Source organism: Boleophthalmus pectinirostris, unplaced genomic scaffold, assembly GCF_026225935.1.
Source record: "Boleophthalmus pectinirostris isolate CB_2022bp ecotype Guang Dong unplaced genomic scaffold, ASM2622593v1 HiC_scaffold_22, whole genome shotgun sequence".
Classification (NCBI taxonomy): domain Eukaryota; kingdom Metazoa; phylum Chordata; class Actinopteri; order Gobiiformes; family Gobiidae; genus Boleophthalmus; species Boleophthalmus pectinirostris.
The window spans coordinates 15,793,622-15,820,814 of record NW_026571190.1 but is presented as its reverse complement, the minus strand read 5'-3'; the positions used below and the strand labels follow the sequence as shown (position 1 = coordinate 15,820,814).

The 27,193-nt window shown below is 37.2% G+C and overlaps 1 protein-coding gene across 1 annotated transcript in view; it reads left to right on the top strand.

Annotated features, from left to right (window-relative positions):
* Positions 1 to 27,193, top strand: part of LOC110173853 (SH3 and PX domain-containing protein 2A-like) — a 152,062-nt gene that overhangs the window by 48,932 nt on the left and 75,937 nt on the right. Inside the window, 2 exon segments of the mRNA XM_020939861.2 lie at positions 1,323 to 1,399; positions 5,587 to 5,678. Coding sequence (XP_020795520.1) covers positions 1,323 to 1,399; positions 5,587 to 5,678 — 169 coding nt within the window.

The window sequence follows — 27,193 nt, the reverse complement described above, 5'->3', positions numbered from 1 at the left end:
AGTCGCTAGAATCATTTGTATAATTTTGTTCCATTTTAACAAAAGGTTAAAAAAAAAACAGCATTTGAGTTTGGGGGATACAGACAGCCCAATAATCCAGCATTACTCAAACATGTATGACTAAAACAAAACACAACCTGGGTATGTTTTCGATGGGGTCACAGTATTATAACACGGCTTAGTCAATTTTGCGTAATATAGCAACTTTAATTGCCCTGCACTAGAAAATTATGTATTGTAATAATTTGCCATGTGGGATTTTTGTATTAATACATCTATTCTTCATACTCGTTAGTAGCACATCGAATAATCAAAGCTCTGTGACAACTTGTTTATCACTTGAGATTGGAAATAGAAAGCTTAGCATGTGCACATGTTGTCTGCTGGTGGGGGGCTGGGAGCAAGGGGCTACAGTCTACAATGTGTGGGCTCTGTGCAGTGAAATCCTATTTGTTATTTAGAAAGCCATGTCACCACAGAGGTCAGAGGATCTATAGGGGAACAGCTGGGGCCTTGTGTAGAACTGAGACGCTTATGTGCTGTGGGTGGTGTGCATTACTGACATCTGCTGGAGGCTTTGGATCCTAGATTGATACTGTCGCATGAGTTTTGAATGAGAATGATGTTGAGATTATTGGGTTAAGTTATACTCGTGATTATTTGTGACAGTTTTTGAATAATAACAAAGTACTTTCAATCTAGCAATAACACCTAAAGGTACATCTAAAGGTAAAGTGTTTTATATCTAGCTGTTTACAATATTCCATAGTTGGTTACATATTATAAGAAATCTGTCATTGTAAAAATGGCATAAATGTGTTGGACATGGTTAAAGGTGCACTCTGTAACTTGTCTGGTGGAGGGTCCGCCACCTGCTTGATGCATGGAGATGTGCCTAGAATGTTCCACAGTATGGCCATAAACTATGAATCTCTATGAATGGAGAATTGCAGGTGATGCCACCAGGCAAAATTACAGGTTAGATTTGTGGAGACTGGGTAAGACTAACAGTAAGAATGCATGTTTTTTTGAAGTTTTAATATTTCTGAGCAATAAAAAAAAACACCTGTAGGTGAATAAATGCAAAACAGATTATTTTAATTCCAATTTAAAACAAAGCAATAACATCTCCATGGAGACAAACATGTTCTGAACCCCTTCCAGAAAAGTTACACAATGCACTTTTGATGACAATACATATATACATTGAAAAATACTTTGATTTGCTTATCTTCGGCTACAATTTTCTTTTGTCATGGGTGACTGAGGGATTACAAAGACTTCAGCTCCACTTGTTAAAACCCATGTCTTATTTTCTTCAGGCAAAATCTTGTTTCGGAGGAGCCATGTTCGAGACGTGGCCATGAAGAGGTTGCGCTTCATTGACGACTATTGCAGGGTAAGATACATGTAAACATACTCTACTCTAGATATATGACTCTATTGGGATGGTCCCAGTCTGTGATGGGTCATAGGTCATACACTTTCCCACCATTTTGTATGCTTCAGACATGATTTGTGAAGATTGGATGAGTGGTACTGACTTATTTTGTTAGGAGAAACACTCACTCAAACTGTTTTATCTTGATTTAGCTAAAGTGTTTTGCTGAACTGAAAATTCAAGTCAAAAATACTATATATTTTTATATAGATTGAGTTTCAAGTATTCTTGTTTGTATGTGTTTTGTTGCTCATTTAAACGGACAGTTATTCATAACCTAAAAGAACTCAACATAATTGTGAGAACAGTATTATACAGAGTGCATTGTCAGATGTCTGTGCTTTATCAATTTAGTTGCCATTCTGTTCGGTTTGGCAGCAGCAGTTTTGGGGTCAAAACAGTGTTATCAGGTCAACTGAATTTTGTTCTTTCTTTTTCTTTTTGTAGTTTTGCAATTTTTCTTTGTGTTATTTTATTTATTTGAACAGGGACTTTGCATAATAATCAACACTGAAGGTCCTATATTACATGAAATAGACTGTTTTAGATATTTTATAATGTTGCTACTTCATCAGAAACATACCTGGAGTTGTGTTTTGTTTCATTCACACATATTTGAGTGACCCTGCCATATTAGTCTGTCTATATCTTCAAAGCTCAAAATGCTCTGTTCCACATTGTGATGTCATGAAGTGGTAGTTTGCAAGTTAACAGCTACCTTTATCATTTTTTTAGTGGAGACTGACAATTCCAGAGCTGAAATTATCCATATGATTCTAGTGATGGTGTATGGAGTTTAGAAACAAAGTAGAGCAACTCCTGCTTTACCACATGACATCACAAGGTGGAGCAGAGTGTTTTCAATTTGAGAGATTAGAACTCAGGCCAAATACGCAGGATCTTTGTGTTAAACATATGCGAATGAAACAAAACACAATTCCAGGTATGTTTTTTGATAAGGAAACAACATTATAACATAGATTAGAAAATTGCATAATATGGGCCCTTTAAACGATATAAACGTGCCCAATTTTGTCTACATCATCTATTTTGAAATGTATTTAAAATTTTCTCAACTGCTGTATATTTTTAAATCCTTGGTAGTTCCTTTGTAAGTGCCTGCTGACTGACCTAGTTACGTTTCCAAATTATAACCACTCAAATTCTTCACCGCAAATCGCTTGCTCCCAATAGCTGTCCAAAAACTCCAAAAACTAAAGCTGGAATCTCTTGTCATCACATTTCCTGTTTCCTTGGTTGTTTTATTTATTCCTAAATCAAATCCAGCCCTCCCCATTTCCTTCCTTCCTTCTTGTACATGGTCGAACTGGATACATTTTTCATATTTTTCTCCCTATACACACTATTAGGCAGAGGCACAGTTGGCCCACATTAGCAAAGGTTACATACTGTACCAGCCTTGTAATTGGGACCAAAACATTTCAAAAAGTCTCAAGGCAATTACCCACACATCTGAAATGTACGGGCTAAAGTGACTCCTCATTACCCAAATAACCTAAGGCAGTTTCATGTTTGGAGTCGTTATAGAAAGCTTGTTTTTAGCTGAAGACTGGAGTGTGCGATTGTGTTTACTTCCGACATCCTGTTTATGAAGTGAACAAAGAGACAAGCGTAATAAGTATTTCTCGGAGGAAAAGCTCTTGGAAGATAGAGTTGTCCAGCCAGATGTTGGTATACCAGTAGACACATTATTCTCATCCACTACTGAGTTAAGACCCAAGCAGTTGTCAAAATGTATTCACAGATATAGAGTTGAGCAGATTATCAACATTTTGAACAGTGGTGGAAGAACTATTCAGATTTGTTGCTTAAGCAAAGTACAGATACTAGAGCAAAGACATACTAGAGTAAAAGTAAAAGTATCACATGAAAAAATCCACTTAAGTAAAAGTACTAAAGTACCCATTTAAGAATGTATTTAAGAGTAAAAAGTAAAAGTATTACCCACAGATCTAATAAAACGGATGTTTTATTAGATCTGTGGGTAATACTTTTACTTGTACTGATGTACTGATTTTGATACAAATTTGTGCTGAATTTTGTTCAACAGAAACAACTAAATTGGTTGTTTTTTCCTGTTTTTATTTGTATATTTTTGTTAGCTCAAACAACAAATGTGTTAAAAATAAACCCTCAAACTTTTCAGCTGGTCTGAAACACTGATTAAAATACTTGTAATTTTCAGTCCAGTTAAAAAATGTAGTGAAGTAGAAAGTACAGATAAATTCTCTCAAATGTAGTGAAGTGAAAGTAAAAACTATCCACTTTAAAATTAACTTAAATAAAGTACAGATACCTAAAATTTATACTTAAGTACTACTTTTATTTTGTTATGGTCCACCATTGGTTTTACAAATATGGAAAATTGAATATAGCATATACTTTGCAATAAAAATCCTGCAAAAAGAGGTCATCAAAATGATAATTGTGGGTAATTTTAGACTTACCTGAAGCTTAAATCTTAAAGGTGCAATGTGCATTTAAACATATACATCTAGCATTTATTCATCACAGGCATTTCTGTTGGTCAAAAATACAATAATTCCTTCTATGAATGAGGGCAACTCTCCACAGATTTGAATTATAATGTAGCATGGTGCTGTAACCTGCTTTGTCTCCAACATGATAGATTTGGTTTAATCTGTGCAGTGGAACAATGTAGACAAAGCAATAAAATCTCCATGGAGACATCAGGTTGCCGACTCTCCAGCAGAAATGTTACACAGTGCACCTCTAATTTATAAGTTAAAATACATGTTTTAGCAAATTGAATTGACATAATTTTGCCCAAAAATCAAAATTAGTCCCCTTTAGTTCAAAGACATGCTTATATTAGTGACTATGTGAAACCAAATTAGCCCTGACTCCTTGTCCCACTTTAGACCCATAGTTGCTGCGACTGTCTCTAAGCACCTGCATCCTCTTTTACTAATAACCAGATCAATGAATGAGAAGAGAGAGAAGACAGGAAGTGCAATTATCCAATTTTGAGGAAATGAGGATGTCCAGACAGCTGTTGGTTCACTGCTGAAAACCATTCTTTCAGTAATATCTGGCTCGAACTTTTCTATGGGGACTGAGTGCATAAAGTATGAGCTGGTTTAAAAAGCTGCTCTGTACATGTGTAGTTTAGTCACATATCTTCACCTTGGCTACATACGTGGCCCCTTTGATGCTTGCTGCTAGCATCATTAAATATACATGACCAGTCAGACATAGGACGCTGTAATGTGGTTGAGAATATAAAGAGGGAACAATGGGCAAAGACTGTGGTCAAGAACGAAGAGATTTATACATTTAATATGAATAACAATATGAGTGAGAGTTTAGGAGAATTTATGATTTTATATTGTGAGAGTCTATATGTCAAGATTTTATTGTTAATTAACTATACAGATCATAATAACATAACAAAAAAGAAAAGAAACTTGAATTCAGCTTTTTTCCATGTTATAATGTTGTCTCCACTCAACCTGTTCCCTCTCAAATATGCATGTAGAGCTTTTAGATGTCATCCATGCATGTTTCAGTAATTTAGAGATCCCTCCCACGCTGCAAGCCTATGTACACAACAGTTTGACAAACCGTGCAGTAGTTTCATTAGCGGGATGGTCTTTGATTGCGTTGTGATAGCACTAATGAAGGGGGAGCAAAGGAGAGTTGTCCAAAAGCACGTTTTTACGGCACAGAGCAGTGACCTCTAGAACCTGCTCTTGTTGACTGGTTTGAGTTTCTTCTCACAAATTCCTTTAGATGAGGTGAAGCGCGATTGTTACAAACTTTGTATACCAAAATTATATCGGCGTATTTGATTGTATTGTCCCAATTCATTCATTTGTACCGGTATTTCTTCTAATAATAATCATAACACTAAAATGAGACTGACTTCAGAGAGATGAGAATTTTGCTCTGATGTCACAACAATAAGTATTTTAAAAGAAAAAAAATATCACACACAAATATTAAATATTAAATGTTTGAGTGCATATTATTATTATTATTATTATTATTATTATTATTATTATTATTATTATTATTATTATTATGAGCTGGTTCATTGTAATTTATTATATGTCAGCTGACTGTATGGCCGCCCTTTGACCCTGTGGTTTCCATGTGTGCAGGCCCTGGTCAGACTTCCTCCTCAGATTTCTCAGAGTGAGGAGGTGCTGCGCTTTTTCGAGACCAAGGCCGAGGATGTCAACCCCCCCGTGGAGTGAGTATCATGTCCAGATACACGTGTCTCTGTAAAACCATTCACTCTTTCTTCACATTGACCATGGAGCTCAGTAGTTATGGGGCATGACTGGTTAGGGAAGTAAGAGTACTGCTCTTTTTCCCTATAGACTTTTTGAAATGAAAAGTTGAATTCATATTATATTTGAAAGTTATGACTATTAAGTCATGTGGTAAAATCTCGTTAACATAAAGCCTAACCTACACATTTGCTAAGTTAAAGGAACTCAGTGTAGGATTTCGATTTTAAATTTCAAAAACATGACCTATCAGTGTTGCCAGATACAAGGTAGGCATGTTCAAATTAAACCGAAGTTCTAACGCAGGAGAAGCTTATTGATCATCAGGGACCCCGGAGACTTGAACCAGACATTGTGGTTGTATTGTCCAGTCTAGTGCAGTCTAGTCTGCCTATGCTTCTGTTGTAGTGTACCTCTAATGGCATGGCCAAGACGACAAGGTCTGAACTGGCTGTGAGTACAGCACAGAAATTTTCCTAACAGTTGTAATACTGATTTATTTTTAATTCTAAAAAAAAAAAAAAAATGCCACGGTGACCTTGTTGTTTATGTTATAGTTGTTGCTTATACAGTACAATTGGCCCAGCCAGCCTGACCAGAAATCAGCCTCAGTTGTGATTGTAGGACCTTTAAAAACTCTTAACTTGTTATTAATTAGAAATTATTAAGGCATTTTTTCTTCCAGAACCTTCCAGAAAGTTCTCAGGCCTTAGTGAGCTCTACTGCAGTGAACACATTTATGTTACATTGTATCCTTAATGCAAAGCTGATTTATGGCATCTCCTGCTGTATGTAAAGATTAATGATGGCACAGCTGCACCCTTCTCTGTCTTAATCACAATGTGTAAATCTTCTTGTTCCGGTTGTTAAAATGTTCCAGCACATAGATAGAAGATGAGATGTTGATTGAAATCACACCTGATTGTGTTCAGAATCAAACATAAATTTTTGGGTTAGATGATTTCCTCCTGTGAATTTGATAGTGATTTGTCATCTGTCAGGGTTTCTGTCTTGTGAATAATATTATGTCCTGCCTAAGGCCCCTGTATTGCTCAGATATTGCCAAGAAAGGTTTCAGGCTCAAAAATGAATCAAATAAGATGAAAAAATGCAGACGTTCATGTTGACCAATATAGAGATGGGGTAAGGCGATATGTCATTCTACAGTCTGCAATTTTTAGCTCAATCATTGTTTAGTAGTTGTTGTAATTTCACCAACACAAAACTGAAACCATACATTTACACTGTCATTTATGATGTATTCATTTCATTTAAATGATGACTACCTTAATAATATGGCTAGGCTATGTAAAAATAACATGATAGCGATTATTTTCTCCCTCCCACAACCCCTTGATCTCCAGTGAGACAAATTTAACTATTTCTACTACTAGTTCTACTACTGCTTCTATGTCTACTACTACTACTATTACCACTTATACAGTACACATTGTTGACTATACTGCTGCCAAATAGCCTCGTAAGACTTCGTTCCGGTTCATACTGTAAAATGGGCCCTCTGATTATGCCCTTCTTTCTATACAACTTAATGGACTTGCCTAATTGTACAGGCTACATGCTCATTACTTTTCTCTTGTCTATTCCCTATTCAGAATCCTCTCTGTATTGGGTTGAGGTTTCCATGCGGGTGGTACTGGGCTGTGGTGCCTGTGTTGGGGGGGCTTGATGGATACGGGGTAGGTGGAGAGGAGCGCTTCATCTCATATGAGATAGGCCCTTTGGGTAGTTTTTAATTAGAGAACACAATCTGCTGTGCGAGCCTCAAATGCCAGTATCTGCGTGTTCATTTGTTATGTGTTCCTGTATTCGTCCAGACAGCCGGCCCCCAGGAGCTGCTTTTACCTCCTGCAAGAATCAATTTCTCCCTTCAATATTTCACTTTTCAATACTCTTGTTGATTCAGATCCTTCTTGGTGGGTAGTGCTCCAGTTAATGATACTTGATACTTTTGAAATACAGTATCTATCACAACCAATGTAGGATTACCATGGTGTATACCGATTTATTTAGGTTTTGATTTTTATTTTGATTGGTTTTTATTGTATGAAATAGCAGTACAGTCAAGTACTATTCATTGTACTGCAAAGTGCTCTGTGAGTAGAGATTAAGAAAGTATACATGTACCCATTGTAAATTTTTAAACCATTGTCTGTACCAAAGGCGCTGGACCAGATTTTCAGACTTAAAAATGTGAAAAACAGAACCAGTTAAGTTTAGTTATTAGTCTCTTTCCTAACGCATTCAGTTATTAATCACGGTGACTTTATGAGCATGTTTTCACAAAAGAGTTCTTCTGTCACAGTAATGCTAACAAGTGGCATACTAACAGCACACCACCATGATGCCATCCTGACTTGGGTTACCATATTTAAAAAATTAAAAACTGGAACACACCCAGCGGGTTGGGATGTTTAGTATAAATAAAATTGTGAAAAAATTGTGTAACATTGTTCATTCTTGTGTCAGTCATAATCTGAGGCACTTCTGTTAGTGCATTTTTTGACTTTTGGTCATTTTCAAGTATTGTTTTCTGTATCTTATATAAACAAATGACGATATATTCCCCTTTTGTATCATATTGGTCAAAAATGGGGACACCTGGCACACTGATACATCTGCCATAATTGTAACTTGACCTTCTATTTTACTTGTACGTGAGTCTTTATTCAAAGATGACCACTTTTTATCTAGTCAGTGTATTAATACTTGTTTACTTTGGAAAAAAAAAAAAAAAAAAAGATAAAAAATAATGACTTCAGGATTACTTCTCTCCCCTCTGTATATTTTTGCAGTCACACCTCCTCTGAACATAGGATTTAGTGGCGTGAGCCTGACAGTATTTCTCAGCACACTATAATTGCCGTCTCCCTCTTTCATAAAACCCACTCCTTCCTTTTTAATCCTCGGCATCTCACTTTGCATCATAAATATCAAGTGTATTTAATTGGCGAGACAGCTCAAGGTTACAAACACCGACGCGATCATTCTTTTGATCAACGGCTCTAGCTTTTTCTCGTCTGCCATTCCATCACGCCTGAGTGCTCCCCTTTTCCCATCATGCACTGCTTTCTAAATGTCTTATATTATGCTAAATTGCCATTCTGCAGCTTTGAACCAAGTTATAATTCTGTTCCCTCATTAAAACATACCTAGATTTTTTTTTTTTTTTTTTCACCACGTTTGAGTGCTCCTTAATTTTATGTGTGTTGAAAAGAGGCGCATGACCAATGTGTTTTGAATGTTGAACTCACTTGCATGCCCTTAAAGGTGCACTATGTAACTTTTTGGTTGGGGGTCTTTCACCTGCTTTGCTCTGCCTGGAATGTTCCACAGTATGACTTTAAACAGCTCTATTCATTTGTTAAATTCCAGATGGTTTTACTGCTCAAAAATAGGCATTCTGACTTTGAACATGGTCGCCTCTCCACAGACCTGTAACTTAGTCTAGTTTGGTTTCCTCGGAGATAGAAAGGTTTAATGGTAAATGGTCACATTTTTCTTTTTTTTATTTTCTTTTTTTTTTTTTTTTTATTTAAGAAAATAGGGACAAAACACATTAATGAACATATACATGATATGTAAATATGTTATCAGATTATAGCCCAAGGCTAATTTCCATCTGCTGTCCCTAGGCAGGTTGATGTAATCATAAAACAAAATCACAGTAAAAACAATACAATAATACAAATAGACAGACACAAAGAGCTGGTCAGTCACAAGATCACAGACACAGGTCAAGCAAAGGATGTTGGATTTGATCAAAATTGCACGCTGCCTTTCTATAGCGCTTTTCCACCTTCAAGGCACTCAAAGTGCTTTACAACAAGAACCACTCACCCATTCACACACACATTCATACACCAGTGTACGCAGACACTGTGGGCAAGGTGGGTTAAGTGTCTTGCCCAAGGACACAATGACAACATTCATCTGTGGGAGCTGATATCACACCAGCCAACCTGTGGGTCAGTATATCTGACCGCTCAACCTGTGATGTTTATGTCGAGAGCTGGATTCAAACCATCAACCTTCAGATCAGTAGGCGAATGCTCTACCAACTGAGCTACTGCCATAGTAATAATTAATACCATACTGTGAAACATTCGAGAAAAAGCAACAACATCTCCATGAAGAAAAGCATTTGACGGACCCTCCACCAGAAAAGTTACACAATGCACCTTTGAAATAAATACAATGACCAATTCCAATACTATGGCTTTAAGTATTCATTATGGAGTTGTCATTTATCTCTCAAGTAACGACAGTAAAATGTATAATAATTACAGTTTTAATTATAAAGTCTTATTATATCACTTTATGTGTCCTAACATATCATCTGAACTGATATTTGGTGCAGATATTCGATCCAGCATCGATACCAGTGTTGGATCAGTGCATCTCTGATAATTACTATATTTTTATCTTTCAATATATAAATATTGGAACAATATTTTTGGGCTCAGTATTTATCATCTGTTTTTTTTTTTTTTCTTTGCACACTGTAAGGGTTTGATTATTTTATGGCTGTATGATAAGATTTTAGCTGTAATGACTCAGATACGTACTAAGAACTAAAATGTTTCATTCTGATATTTTTTTATTGCAGCTCATGAGTTTGTTTTTGTTTTTTGTTTTCTTTACAGACTATTGCATGTTTAGATTAGTTTTTGTGGTTTAAATCTGCTTTTGGGTTATTGTGTCAGTGGCATCAGTTTTATCGTTTATCGTCTATATTTACCTTAGAAATGTATTACAATTCAAAATTTGTTACCCTACAGTATCTCTCAAAACGTTCCTACTGCCTTATTTTGGTTTGGTTTTGGTTTTCCATTAAGGTTCTAGTCTGCTTATTGTTCTTGTACCTTTTGCATTTTGTATATTCATAATGTCACAAGGAAGGTAAAAATAACTAATTCTAATATTTAAAGGTGCATTGTAACTTATCTGGTGGGGGTCACTTTTTCCACAGGTTTTTTAATAGTTTAAAATTATTATAGAAAATGCACTTGCCTCTCCACAGCTCTGACGTGTAACTTGGCATTTGAAAATAGATAAGGTTATGTGGAACTTTCCAGGCAAAGCGATAACATCTCCATGGAAACAGACAGCAAACACTTCAATAGACAAGCTACATTTAGAGCACATTAATAGAATAGTTTAGTCACCATTTTCTGTAAATAAATGCAAGTCCTCAAATTGGCCCCTTTTAATCATCCACAAATCATATATAGGCATTTTAGACTGACTATACATCAGATAGTCTAAGTCATTACGGCATAAACAGAGTGAGAGAGGGGGAGCTCAATAATGATTTATGTGATGATGAAGCCAATGCACAAACAAGAGAATTAATCACCACGGCTTCAGTTTTCAATGAAATGTTACTTGTTTTGCCACATTATATTAGGGTGAACATTCATTATTTGATGACAGTGAAGTGCCTAACTTATAGATTCCCTGTTCACATTTTCAGTTGTAACTATAGGCGAGGCAAGGCAAGGCAAGTTTATTTGTATAGCACAATTCGTACACAAAGTAATTTAAAGTGCTTTACAGAATAAGAAATACATTAAAATCATAATAAAAACAAATCAAAACATAAATAATCATGAAGATTAAAATAAAAAAAGAGAGACATAAATTGGAGAGAAGAGTGCGGAATGAAAACCTTTCAGTTATATGCACAGTTAAACAGAAATGTTTTGAGCCTGGATTTAAACAGCGTCAAAGAAGAGGTCTGTCTCACATGTTCAGGAAGACTGTTCCAGGTTTTAGCTGCATGAACCTGAAACGCTGACTCCTCTTGTTTAGTCCTGACTCTGGGCACCAGCAGGAGGCCCGTCCCTGAGGTCCTCAGAGTGCGAGATGGTTCATATGACACTAACATGTCACAGATGTACTTTGGTGCTCGGCCATGGAGAGACTTGTACACAAGCAGAGCTGCTTTAAAGTCTATTCTCTGAGGCACAGGAAGCCAGTGCAGAGACCTGAGCACAGGACTTATGTGCTCGTACTTCCTAGTTCGAATAAGGACCCGAGCTGCAGCATTCTGGATGTTCTGCAGCGTCTCACAGCTCGTTTGGAGAGACCAGTGAGCAGACCATTACAGTAGTCTAACCTACTGGAGACAAACGCATGGATAAGTTTCTCCAAGTCTGCTTTAGACAGTAAACCTTTGATTTTTGCTATGTTTTTTAGATGGTAAAAGGCTGCAGATGTTATTGATTTGATGTGGCTGTTAAAGTTCAAGTCTGAGTCCATTATTACCCCTAGATTTCTTGCCTGATTTGAAGGTTTTAGAGAGAGAGACTGGAGGTGACTGCTGACACTGTCTATACTATAGATTCTAACTATAACGCCTTGTCCTTCACTAGCAAGAAAAAGAACAATATTGTAAACATTGTATTTTTACTTAATTTTTAAAGGGCCTATGTTACACATTTTTCTAGTCTATGCTGTTATGTTTCCCCATCTTCTAAACAAAAGGTAAAAGGCTAACTTGAAAACTACTGTTTCATGACATCACAATGTGGAAAAGAGCACTTTGAGCTTTGGAGATGTAGACAGATGCTGGATTAGTCAATTGTGTGAATGAAACAAAGCACAACTCCAGGCATGTTTTTGAGGAACAACATTGTAACATAACTTAAAGCTCACAAGAGTCAGTTTTGTGCAATGTAGGACCTTTAATCTCTAACTCCAGCATTTACAACTGATGGGACATAATTTACAGTCATAAATTATGGAAGTTATAGTACGTAATAGTAATACTTTACTTTTCAACTTAAACCGCTCTGTGTCAATTTTCTGGTGGGGGATCCACAACCTGCTGGTCTCCATGGTCTCCATATTGCATTCGAATGTTCCACAGTATGGCATTTAGCTTACCTAGCCAGCCAGATCCACATGCTTTGACGTTGTATGAAACATGCATACTTACTGTACTCATTTGTTCAAACACAGACAACCTGTAACTTGGCCAGGCAGGGTCACATGCTTGTCTTTATAGGGCTAGATCATTTTTAAGCCTTTATGATAATTGCATTCATTCAAATTGTGATTTTGATTAATCTTGCAGCCTTATTCTCCATGAATATGCCCAGGTGGCGGACTATTTCACCCTAAAGTTGCATAGTGCATCTTTAATATTATATTATGAAAGCTTCCTGGTTGAACTTGCACTGGTGTCATACACTCTCAGGGCAACCAGGGCCTTGCATCAGCTCCTCAAACCCTGGACCCTCTGCCCTCCCTCTCTTTTTCTCTCTTTTTTTCTCTCTCTGCGTGTCTCTCTCTTTCTGTATTTTAATAAACGCAGAATTACCAGGAGGCTAAGCTCTTACCGCTCTCTTTCAGAAAGGCAAAGATTGTTCAGTTAATCGTTATAAGACGTCATGATCCAAGGGTCCAGGCTCGTGTCACTGCTAAATTGGATGGGCCCTTTCCGTTCCCTTACCCATAATGCATCTCAGCTAAATGAAAGCGAATTAAAGGGAGTGTGTTTAGGAATGAGATTGGTCATTGATTTAAAGCTGGACACTGGGGTTTAGGCCTGTGTGTGCATATATGGACGAGAGCTAAGTGCTGAACTAGGAGGAGAAAAGTCATTTGAAATCGGAGACGGATGGACCACTGAGGAATAATTTTAATCCATCAAAGTGAGAGTATGTGGGTATCCTGTTAGCTCTCCTGCTGTCTACTGAGATCATGTTCAGTTCATGTTAACTCTTTGTTGGCAGTGACTTTGTTGCTTTGTCAATAGAAGTCTGTTAATGGTGATTGTTACTTAATCCACTGGTCTAAAACACTGGAATGATTTAAAACATATTAAATGCAGAAATAAAGAATAGAAGAAGAAGAAGTATTGAGTTAATCTCCTAGATAAAATTCCTCTAATTAAGTAAATACATTCCTTTGTAGATATTTATTTTATAAACACACAGAATGCTCAGTTAATTGCGTTCATATTACATATTACCTCAGTGTTTCCATTTACACCGTCACAGATGCAGCAGAGACCTTTGCCATTGGTAACCATGCATCCTGAATTTGGAACATGTCTTTGCAATATTGTAATATCAGCTGTCATAGTTATTGACCAACTATCACAAAAGTTTTCCTTGCTCCAGGTTTCATCCACCACCTGCAATTCTAAAAAAAAACTCCATCTAAGACAATGAATTTACGTGTAGGACAAAATGTTATAATCTGATACTGATATCACTCAAGTCTTTGTGAAAAACAAATACAAAGTGTTGGCCCTTAACAAGACTTTACCCAGTCTCAGAATCTGCAGCCATCCTCTCATCCTCTCTCCTCTCACTCTCACTCTAAATTTCATTCGCTTTCTCCCTCTCTTCTTCTCTCTTTTTCTCTCTCCATCCATCTCTTTCTTTCTCTTCCACTCCCTCTTTCTTTCTCCCTCTCTCCCTGCTTTACTTTCTCCCTCCTCTCTTTCCCTCTCTCTCATGCACTTGACCAGCTCCAGTGCGAGCAGTGAGGCGACATACCCATTGAGTTCCTAATGGATAAGCTCTCCCCATTCTCCACGACCATTAGGATCAATAGCACTCAGTGGAGGCCTGCAGCACTGAAAGGGTTAAACACTTAAAGCGTGCCGTAAAAGTGAGGAGTGGTCAGCTGAGCGTGCTCCCAACCCAGTGGGAGGCATCTATAGGCCTATGCATGTCAATGTGTGGGCTTGGATCCACCTTTATTACATGGACCCGGTGTACTTCAGGGATGTTCTATGGTTCTTAATGGTTGTGTCCAAATGGTCTTGTTTGGGGGGGATAACTTTTATGCTTGTTATGTTTTGTGTGTTGGTTGTTGCCATGGTTTTCAGTGCAAGTCATTCATGTGTAATATATCAGTTGAACTGATATAGCCATTTTCAGTTCCAATTATCAAGTAACAAAGGCTGCAATTTTTTAACTGAATGTTCTCTGGTAATGTACTATGTAAACTGGGGTGGCGAAGGGTCAGTTGTTAGAGCGCTTGCCCACCAACCTAAAGGTCTCTGGTTTGATCCCAGGTCAATGCTGATTGCCATTGTGTCCTTTGGCAAGACACTCACTTTGCCAGTATGTAATGTAAAGTGTGTGCATGAGTGATTTAGCACAAATAGACTCCCTTGCTTTTGCCCACACAGGAAGTAAAGTCTGTGCAAGTCCCAAGCTCAAATAAATAGTGGAATTCAGAAAGAGCATCCCTTTTAAAATGGTAAAATTAATCAGTTGTTTTTCTACAAAGTCTGTGAGATTTACATTCAATCCAAAATTGAAAAAGTTGTTTAACATTATGATTTTAAGTTGCTTAGCTACATAAATAAAGAGAAATTAATAATCAAATTGTTGGTCATTGTATTTATTTTGCTGCACCAGTTGCTGCATTATGACCACACAGTATGTAATTTGTGGAGTGAAACACAGATAAAATATAACCATTATATTTTAGAATGATCATGATTTTCAGAACTGGTATAAGACCAAAAAGAAAGAATGTACAATTTTTTTTAATTTTTTTTTTAAAATCACCTATTCCTTAGTATTCAAATCAAGCTTAAAATTTTAGCATTGACGCTAAGCCATGCTCTTCCCTAACCTCTTCATACCTTTATATGACACTACTTCCTGTTTGAGGTAAAAAGGTGAGAGTAGGTCAAATTCAGGGTCAATGCTGTCCTGACCAATATATTTGATGAGCCGCAACACCTGCCCAAATCAATATGGGAGCTGCTAATGTTATGTTATGTCACGTATTGGCGTTTAGGTGAAGTCTTTGTGTGGGGTGTGATCTCAGCACTATTTTTATGAGCAAATCGAATAGTGTCATCTTTATCTTTCATGGTTTGCCTAGTTTAGTGTGTTGTGTTATAGATTAGAATGCTAACCACAAAGTCGTGTGTAATACAGTTGACTTTCTAGAACCCAAATGTAAAAGGTCAAGTTAATTCAGATTTTTAAGTATATGGTATAGGTGGTCGATTTTGGCAAGTTTATTTCTATTTATATATTCTAATTATATTTTACTAAATGTTTTTGTTATTACTGTACTCTAACTTTCTTCCCTCTAAGTGTACCTATTTTGCTGAAGCTAAAATATAGTGGTATTAAAACTTGGTAGTCTTAGGTAGTTATTATTATAAGTATTATTGCAAGTATTATTATTACTTTTAGTACTCCTAGAATATGAAGAGTTAAGTTACAAAAATAAGAATTTTGTCATTTTTTGTCACCATCTTGTACATACATTATTAATAAAAAATATAGTTAATTTGTGTATTTTACTAAGAATTATACAGTAGTTTTATTAGACAAAAATATAGCTTTTAGAGTACAGTGCAGTAGAGTGAAGTGCAAGCCTCAGCCAGTTTGCCAAATGAGCATTTTAAATGGTTTAGTCTATACTTTGCTACATTAAACTGTAGAATGTGTTTTCATTCTATGAAACACAATTTCATTCTGCACAACCTTATTTATGTGAATGACAATAAAGTGTGCCTAGGTCTCGCATAATTCCCAGTATAATCAATGCAGTCCACCCTTGACAGTGTCTGTGTGTCCTCTCTGTGCAAAGTAAGATTGAATTTTCAAACACTGATGTAATTAGAAAGAACAGAGCACGTGCCTCACAGCCCAGATCAACAGTCAATGCCATCAATCAAACACAAGCTCACAGTTAGTGTAAGATGCCAGCCTTTAGTATAGCGTGGGAGGGACAAGGCCCCCTGTCTGTCAGAAGGACTACTGCGGCTTTGTGGTACTGTGTGGGTCATAGTTGATTTGTATTACTGCGGTTTAGTCCTGGTTTAGTTTCATTTTTTCCTGGATCAGGCTGGTCGGCACCATTTTTGAGATCTCAGTCTAGTCCTGGTTTATTCCTTGTTGACGAAACCATTTTTCTAAACTTAGTCCCATTTAAATTGTGTTTGCAACTGATTCAAATTTTTATTTATTTATTTATTTTTTGTGATGTAATTTCCAGTGCAAATGACAAAATATCCTTATCTGTTTTTCTTTGTTTCATTCAAAGTACTACATAGAAAAATACTCTGAAAATGGTACTTCTTGGTGTGCCGTGCAGCCATGGTGGTAATCCAAACTGATGCCACACTTGTGCAATCCTGCTGGTCCTTTGAAGCGCTCATGTTTAATTTACATCAAATGGACATTGGCTGTAACACTGGGTTTGATGTCTACAGAAGGAGAAATTATGTAGGCCGACTCCTATCCCTTGTAATGATTTTATGGTTTTGTTGTAGAAATGTTGTGCAAACTGAAAATTGCTGAGTGAATGTAGAAATTCTGCATTTTCCATGTTAAAAGTCTTCAAAGTGTTAACTGTCCTGGTTAAATCTTGGCTCAGATTTTGAGGAGCTCCATTAACATTTGATCCCCAAATTTTAATGGAGCTCCTTTATATGACATACAGTAGTATATAGAGGTGGGCAATACTGACCAAAATATCTCAGTATATTCGTATTCCTGAAAGAAATGTGCTCAGATGTTCCTGTGTCTGAAGGTACAAGAATCACACAATACCTAAAAATAAATTGTATACTTTTATTTGTACATTTATTTATTTATTATTTATTATTTATTATTTATTGAATTGTATAATTCCCATTTTTTGCAGATATTTGTTATAAATTATTTTACTGATTATACTGCTTGCATGGAAGATGAAAAAAAAAAAAAATATATATATATATATATATATATATATATATATATATATATAAGGTTTAACTAAACAAAACACATGTCTATCCATGTTCTGACATTTAGTTTTCTTCAATTTTATAACGAACGTTTATCTTTTTCTTTTGAATACAAAAGTACAAAGCTACAACTATAATGCCCAAGGTAACTTCACTCTCCACTTGGTGGCGTTCTACACAACCCAAACAATCACCACTTCTACTGTTGTTTAAAACTCTGGTTCCCTCAACTCTCCCCTGAGGCTCTTCTTTCTTTATAAATGCCCTTTCTGTCTCATATTGTCGAACTCATGTTATTTCTCTCCATGGCGACCACTTCCTGTGTCTGTTTTGCACTGACTAGAATTCCAAAATTTTTTACTTTACTGCTCCTTACTGTCCCACTTTCCAGGGGTTTTGTTTAAAATTTTGTAGAGCTTTTAGACCAGTTTAATTTCATTCAGTTCATATTTTGTCAAATACACTACCATTCAAACCTTATATACAAGTTATTCTATAGCTCTATGCTCACAAAGTCAATTCTCCTCAACCTCCTATAACTGTGAACATTCAGAAGGAGCAGATAACTTCATTTACCTTTTGAAGACAAAATACATGTCCTTAGTGTCATCTATTGTGATCTGGTTTTAGGAAAACCGTGATATTATTTTGGGCATCCATACTGACTAGTTTGTTTAAAGGGCCCATACTACACTTATCAGAAAAAGGACCCTGTTCCCCTTGTGATGTCATGTGGTAACACAGGAAGCACCCCACTGTGTTTTTAAACTCCATACACCTTCACTAGAATCATTTTTCAGATAGAATTGACAGTCTCTACTGAACCAAAGGAAAAAGGTAGCTGTTAACTTGAAAACAACCACAACATGACAACACAAGGGGGAACAGAACATTTGAGCATTGATATAGACAAATGTAGACAGACTAATACAGGGTTACTTTGAATGAAACGAAACACAACTCTGGGTATGTTTTTGAGGAGGTAACATGGCTCACAACATGGCTAAAACCTCACAGGAGTCAGTTTTGCGTAATATAGCCCCTATATAATATATAGGGAAATTTATATACTAGACCAGTACTGATAAAGAAATCTTGGATACTGACAAAAATTGTGTACAATTTGTAGTCTATCCCTAGTTTCATAGTGTATTCATTGTTGTGTAAGTAGCATCACTCACTGGGTGTTGTAATTTGTTTTGTGTAGGAAGCTGTGGTACGCAATCATCGGCTCTCATCCTAAATGGCATTTGCACACTATAACAATGACAAATCTCCTCATTAATATGCGCACACAGCATTTTGAAGCATGATGAAAACAGTGTCCGCTGCCCCCCACAGGCGGGAGGAAGGTATTAGACATGCTTGATGTTATCATTCATCTTGCCCTCTCTCAGTCTTCTTCATGAATAACAATAGGCACTGACCTTGGCTTGCGCTGCCAGGAGGAGAGATGGTGTAAGATTATCTGATTATTGCCCCGGATAAGGCACAAACTGTTGCCATTGGTCAGTTTGGGGGGCTTTTGACAAAAGGGGATTGTGGGTTGGTCCCACCCGAGTGATGAGGTGAGGCCAGATTTGTTGTTTTGGGGTTAATTGGGATTAAGTGGATACTAATGCGTTTGCTCCAAAAGGTCAGTGTTGATGGTGAGGAGGTAATAGTCCAAGCTTCTGTCACTTAGGAGCAAAACTAAAATCTCATTATTGTTGTTGATTGCATTGGCGCTCATTTAAATTTTTGCCTGAAATCAATCTTATTTATCTTTTGGCTTTCATTTATAGTAAATTCTGATGCAACTCTTGGACAGCAACTATGTACAACTTTGTAATTGGTAGGAGCGTAAGAAAAATTAGATTCAGTGATATATCGCACTATTTTTCTTGTATTTCTCTTATCAGTTGAAAATGCATCTGAATCGATTTTTAAAGTCATGTTCCATTTTCTGTTCTCACGATTATTTTCTCCAATTTTGTTCTCATGAGGGTGTACTCGACCATAATGTTATACATAATTATTACTTTACTTTCTGGACATACTGTGATATAATAAGTCAGGGCAGGCATATATGTATATATCGCCAGATTCATGGCAATAGTAATTGGTACTAAAAATACATACAGTACATTAATAAATATGATTGCTTATGTAAATAGTGAAAAATGGTCGTACAGGTCGTGCTCCATGGTATTTTAAAATTCCATACACCTTCACTAGAGTCATTTGCATAATTTCAGCCAATCTGTACCAAACAAAAGGTGAAAAGAAGCCGTTAACTACCACTTAACGAACAACCACTTCATGATATCACAAAGTGGAACAGAGCATTTTGAGTGTTTGTGTTGTAAACAGCCTGATAATAAAGAGTTACTTAATGTTACTAAACATGCATGAATGAAACAAAACAACTCCGGATCTGTTTTTGAGGACATAACAACATTGCTTTGTGTCAGTGTTGTGTAATATTGGACCTTTAATGATCAAATCCACTTGTATGTATTCAATAAAATAGACATAGCCTATGTGCTTGCTTATTATAAATTCAGGCCATATTTGAGGGTCACTCTGAAGCTTTAAACATGTCAAACAGCTCATAGAGGTTAATTGAATGGCTGATCCCCCATCTGGAGTGCTAATACCCACATTAGCCTTTAGCCTAGCCCCGGTCTGCTCCAAGACGCCTGGGGTCTTAGTTCAGGTGGGATTGTGGGTGGCTGGGTGGCAGAGGGTTGATCCTGATCCCAAGATACTAGAAAATGAAAAAAATGCGTGGAGTAAAGGGCTAGCATGTTAGCATACGGGGGTTATGCTAATGTGCTAGCGTGCTAATCTGACAGTGTTTATTTACTGATCCGGAGAGCGCGATGTAGCAGGGGCCAATGAGCGCTATTAACTTGGAGCCATTATGTTAATAGTGGTAAACACATTGATTAGACCGTTATCAGGAAGACCACTTATAGCTGCTTTAAATCTATGCCTGTCATCATCTACTCTACGCCAATTAAGACTTCAAGGGCAATATAGTTGTATATGTTCAGCTCTTAACGTTATTGGTTGTCACAGTAAATTATAGGCACTCCTGCGTGATTTGAGTATTGATTTTGCAAAGGTTGCTTATTTATCTGTAGGCCAGACCATCGCAAACAATGAAGTGGATTGTGAACTCTTGTGGGCAAATGAAATCCTTTAAATTTACAATTTTGAAAGACAAATTTTGAATAATAGCATACATGTTTATACGTTTTATATAGTAACTTGACTTGTCAAAGGAAACTGGCAAGGACTTAGATTTTTTTTATTTTTTTTTGTCTCTGGAAAAACTAAGTTAAATTCCATGGATATGTTATTGTTTTGTCCGGAATGTTCCGCATTATAGCTTAGCCTTCTCCATGTAGCATTTTGGCTATTTATTTTGTTTTATTTAGTTATTTATTTTTATTTATTTATGTTGTTACCTCCTTAAAAACATACCTGGAGTTGTGTTTTTGTTTCATTCACATGTTTGAGTAACCCTTTATTATTAATCTGTCTACAAAAGGCTCAGTTCCACCTTGTGAAGTCATGTTGTGGTGGTTTTTAAGTTAACAGCTACCTCTTACCTTTAAACAAACATTCCCCCAGAAAAGTTACATAGTGGATATTTTAGCTTTGCTCTGGTTTATAATGGGTTAAAGTTGCTCACATTGAGGCATTATAATGGATGTATGAAGAACAATTGAGAACATACGTACGAGTTCCCAGAAACAGAATGAACCGTTGTGTAGTAATTCAATATATTAGGACTGTTCTTGTCATAATTGATAAGTTCTTTATGCCAATTTAACTTGCCTTGATATGTTTTAGTGAATTAAGTAAACATGCCAAAGTAGTAGATCCCCTAATCCCTGACTGGATGATATCTGATGTGAAATCAGGGCTTGTGTTTCTCCAAAGAAGCTTAATGCTGCCACATCCATGCGGTGTGTACCTTTTAAAGTGAATTTAATCCTGGTTTGGAGCCCTCCATTTGAAACTCACTTGGTTTCTGGCTATCTACTGCCGAATATGGTATTTCAGATGGTTTTTCCTTGACACAGCCCTCTTTATTTGTGGCACTGGACTGTTGACAATAATGAGATAATAGCTTTAGATCTCATGTAGAATTATTCCCTCACTATCACCCATCGTGTTCGACTCCAGTCAAATGAAGCTCATGAGGCTAGCAGTTATAGAAGAGAATTTGGAGCCGAGTTCCATGTTAGTAATAAGAATTTAACTGACAAAATAGAAAATTAAAACGCCACGATCATATAGAGCGGATTAATACAAACATTTTAAGACCAAAATGAACAGGCTCACTGCAGTAGTTACTGAGAGAGGGTGACAATTTTTCAAAGTAAAGTCAATTGGAGCCGAGTCGATGAAGCTGGAAACATTGTCATACTCACTTCCTATTTGGAACACATGCACATACAGTCTACGGTAGCAACCAATTAGCACTGGGAGATATATTGGAAATAGAATAATATTGCAATACTTGTTTTAAAGATGTAAAATTTGAATATTGAGTATACTGTGTTGTCATGCCAGTCATATTTCTGCACTACTGATACCTTATTGGTTTTAAGGCATTAAGGCAAAATAGATTAGATATGAATAATTTGTCATATAAAAATCGTGACTACTAAAACCTCCGTTGGTCCACTCCTCCATCACTGACCACCTTGCTGACTGTGTTGACCCCTCCACGGCTCTGTCTCACCACAGTGCGCGCTGACATCTGTTTTTCCTGGACAATCAATGCTGAGACCTGCACAGTGGAACGGATGAGAAGTGCGCAGAGGTATAGCCACGCTTCACAGAGCTGCGGTCAGAGAATACAGTGTGACGAAGGGCTGTGGTGGGAGGAAAAACATGACTATCTCTCTCCCTCTCTCTTTCTGTTTTTCTGTCCCTCTGTTCTTCTGTCCATCTCCCTTCATCCCTTTCTTTCTGTTTCTATTCTTCTGTCTATCAGTCTCACCCTCTCTCTCTCTCTCTTTGTTCTTCTGTTAATTTCTCTTTTTCTCTGTTGTCCATCTCTGTGCCTTTGTTCTTCTGTCCATGTACCTTTACCCTCTCTCTCTTTCTGTTCTTCTGTCATCTTTTGCCCTTTCACTCTCTGCCTATCTACCTTTCTCTCCCTCCCTCTTAGTTTTTCTGTTAGTTTCTCTATCTCTATGCATCTGTCCATCTCTCTCTCTTGGACCTTCTCCCTGCTGGCTTCTCTCTCCCCCTCTCTCTCTCTCTCTCTCTTTTTCTCTCGCTCTCTCTCTCTCTCTCTCTCTCTGCTCCCTTTCTCCCGGTGTATGGACCCGTACAGTATGGAGACATACATTCAAATTCAGTCTGACATGTTTACGCACACATTTCGCACCAATGTAACATGGGTTAATAGGCCTATATATAAGCGCATTGTCGACTCTGTTATGCAACGAGCTCATCTTTTTATGTGTCACTTTGCCTTGTCTCATTTTGAGTTTTGTGTGACTGACAAATCATCTGTTTCTTTATATCCAGAGTGATTTGCATATTCATTTGTCATGTGCATATATCCAAGAGGGAGTAGGCTTCTTTGTCGGTATTGGAGCTATATGAACGTTGGAATATGGTCCTTTTTAAATGGCCCACATTACGCTGTTTTCAGATCTATGTTATAATGGTGTTTTCTCATCACAAATATACCTTGAGTTGTGTTATGTTTCATTCACACATGCTTAATACACAAACGTTGCATTTTTTGTTCTTCTCTCAAACTGTGAACAATCCATTCACCTTGTGATGTCATGTGGTAATACAGGAAGTGCTCCACTATGTTCATACACCTTCACTAGAATAAGAATAAGCCCTAGAATTGTCTATTTCTACTGAAGAAAAAGTGAAAGGAAGCTTATGGACAGTCTAATAATTAAAGTATTACACAAACTTATGGGTAATCTCTCTCTGTCTCTCTCTTTCTCTCTCTCTTTCTTCTCTCTCTCTCTCTCTATCTCTCTATCTCTCTCCCTGTCCATCTATCTCTTACTCACTCATTCCTTTCATCCCTCTCTCTCCCTCTCTCCCCCATTTTCTCAGACTCCCCGTCCTTCTGTCCATCTCCCTTTTTGCCCCTCTTTATCTCTCTTAATCACTCACTCACTTATTCATTCATTCCCTTCCTCTCTCTCTCTGTTCTTGTGCCCCACTCTCTCCATTTCTCCCTGTGTGTCTCTCTGTTTCTCTATCTCTTACTCACTCACTCGTTTCCCCTTTCTTTGCCTCTTCTCTGTCTCCCTCTGTACCCCGGGCCTCGTAGGGTAAGGGCTGGCAGCTGGAGCTTGTTGTGGGACCCCATGGGAAGAGTTTGATTTCAGCCGTGGGGATGTGGGTCACCGGGTAGTGCCACGGACCCTCTGTGTGTGCTCCTTCAGCTCCGTGCTTCGTTTGCCTCTTCTCTCCTTAGGCTTGGGCCATAATGTACTACAGATGTTACAGGATATACCTACAAAATGAAGACAAAAATAGGCATTCTTAGTCAGACTGTGTAATTTAGGAAAAAAAATCTAATTGCGGTTTTCTGACAAGTATTGTGAGTGGATTTGTGTTATGTTTAAATGTCCTGTATTACCCAAAATTGACCCTGGTGAGCTTTAAGCCATGTTAGAATGTTGTTACCTCATCATAAACATACCTGGAGTTGTGTTTTGTTTCACACATGTTTGAGTAACTCTTTATTATTATTAGTCTGTTTACATCTCCAAAGCTTTCTAGTTAACAGCTATCTTTTACCCTTTGTCCAGCAGATGATTCAAATGATTCTAGTCAAGGTGTTTGGACTTTAAAAACACATTGGAGCTCTTTCTGTATTACCATGACAAAAAGAGGTGTGACAGAGCATTTTCAGTTTGAGAGAAGAATGCAGGCTAAATATGGAGGGTTTGTGTGTGATTATAACAAAACACAGCAGGTATGTTTGTGACGAGAAAACAAAATTATAACATAGATCAAAAAATAGAGTAATATAGGGTATCTATTAATGTAGTAATACAAGAATCACATCCATTTTGGAACATGTTTGTACAGTATATCTCAAAAATCTTTACCTGTTGTTTAGAAATCTAATATATTATGCTTCTAATGCCTTTTTAGTTCTGAGATTAATTATTATCTGTTAACTATGACATGCTATATCTTGGTGTTATGTTAATTTTTGATTCTTTGTGTTCTTGATGCTTGACAGATGCAGTTAAAAACTTTTTTTTTTTGACTGTTGGAAGGATGTGATTCAGTGTTAAATGCTAGACAACATTAGACTGAGAATATTGCTAAATTTTATCATCAATCACTTTTCATTTTCTTCAAATTCTTATAGTTAAGAATCTGTCTTTGTGGTCTAATATTTCTACAGGGATTTCAAAAGTAGTATTTCAAAGTAAAAAAAAATACATCATAGCATTTTATTCAATGTAAAATAGTGGTTGATTAGGGAAAAACCTTCTTAGTATTGTTTTATTGGGATCCCTCCAGGCTGCACATTTCATGGTAACTGGTCTTCCTTGGGTCATATGTGTTTTTCTAATCTTTCTCCTTCATGTTAAGTGTCTTGTTATGAGCGTGCTAATTCCTGAATGCTATGCAGGCGCTCTCTGAAGCTTGGTGAGTGCTAATAAACATGAGCACATGACAGAAACTAACCTTTAGCCTGACCTGCTTCACACAACAACACTCAAACACATGCATGGGTACACAGTATGGACAACTTTAGCCATATATGTCTTTCTTGACTTAATTTGCTTCAATTATTGAAATGTGTCTGTATTGATATTTTGCTGTGACATCATGCTGGGGGTGTTCTATGTGTATCTGTATTAGAGGAATGTTCAGTAGTTACCTTGGTGATCCAATTCCCAAAATGGCAAACACAGACAAAAAAGTTTTAAAAGATAAAACAAAAATACAAAAAAGATGTTCATGGTCCTGTTTAGGAGTTTCATTTTTAACAAAAAGGTGAGAGTGACTAATTGAAGCTTAGATTGTGACTGTAACTTTATGGGCGAGGGACTTAATTATGTGCACAAATCATGCCACCTAGTTGTAATTCAGATAAGTCAGCTCTTTCTGATCAGACTGTGTTAAAATAAAGCTCTGAATTTAAGCTTAGGTCTAACTTCAGTAATCGAGCTTCAGACAGAGTAGTGCTTTCAGTTAGCACCACACCCCCAGGGAATGTTCATGACATCAGCTGCAAAGTGTCAATATAAACTCATGGTTAGGCTGCTTCCTTGGACTAATTTGATGCGTGGAGTAACAGAAGCAACTGCATAGACGTGGTCCCTTTCTCCTGATTGGACCTGTTTATGGAGCGTTGAGGTCGTGTTTGCCTTTCAAACCATGCGCGCTGTGAATAGTTTTACAGGGACCTCGGGATTCAGCTAAAGCAAAGTACTTTTCATGCTGCTGCTGTTTTCCACCAACTTTCCCACTGGCCCCTGTCTACACCTCCTTGATAACTTCCAACACGCCATATCCTGGTCTCACACTTGCATCCATTGTATCGCCGCCCTCCAGAGGTCATTAGTTGTTCGCTTGTTCAATTAACCCCATTTCTATTCTGCGCTGAAAGCAGAAGTGACAACAAGGCATTTTGTGCAATGTTGCCACTTGACCAGCTATTTATTAGTGCTATCAAACCTATCAGGGCCTGGATAGTGGCAGGGGACACATGGTATTGTTGCTGAGTGAGCTATAAAAGCATTTACTTCCTGGCCTCCTGACCAGTTGACCCAAATCCCCACTGCCCCATTAAGTCCTAAATTTGGTCAGACAGAATGTCATTTTAAACACAGCAGTATTTGTGCTGACAAATCAAAGGGCGTTTAAAGGAAATTAATAGGTTTCCTGTACAGGGAGGGGCTGATCACTGGAGAAACATAGAACACTGAAAATAGACTCCTGTAGGCCATACCTTGCCTTTATGGATTTGAACTCTGCTTGGAATAAAGTTTTAATGTTGTCAGTGTTCTTTTTAATGCAAAGAACGATTGTTTTAGCCAGTTTGAGTTTCTATGACCAGAACTTATTCAGACTTAACTATTGCAAAATACATTTGGGCATACATTTAAAAGATTTCTCTTAACAACTTGATACAAATATTTATTTCAGTGGTCGCTTTTCCTAGGTTTTAGAATGATTAAAATAAGGACTGTTGCCAAAATGATTAACAATTTATAACAAAATTTTATATCTCTTTAATGGAAAAAGTCCTCAGGAAGCTGAAACAATTACTTATGGTTTTGAAAGATTTTGTGAGGACCTGTCCCCATTTATAGATAAAATATTTAGTTTTAAATTGTCTGGGCATCAAGAACTGACTTCATAGTTATAGTTTTAATTTAAATTGAACCTGAGGGAGAAATTGTAAACCCCTCTACAAAGAAAGTGAATGGGTAGCTGTCCAAATTGCAAAGGATTTTTTTAACCACTGCCTTCTAGCCATTAATAGATTAAGCTGCAGGAACATATGGTACAGCAGCACTTTACAATGCTTGAAATAGTAAAAGTTCCCATTGCGTTTTCACAGAGCACAGCAGCCTCTTTAATGCCACTGCGGCAGATCTGCAGCTGAGGGGCCACATGTTCTGGCACTGACCCCAGGACTCGGAGGCACTGACAGACTCTCCAAAATGCCACTCATTAAAATTCATCTCCTATCGACACACATCCAATGCACTGGCC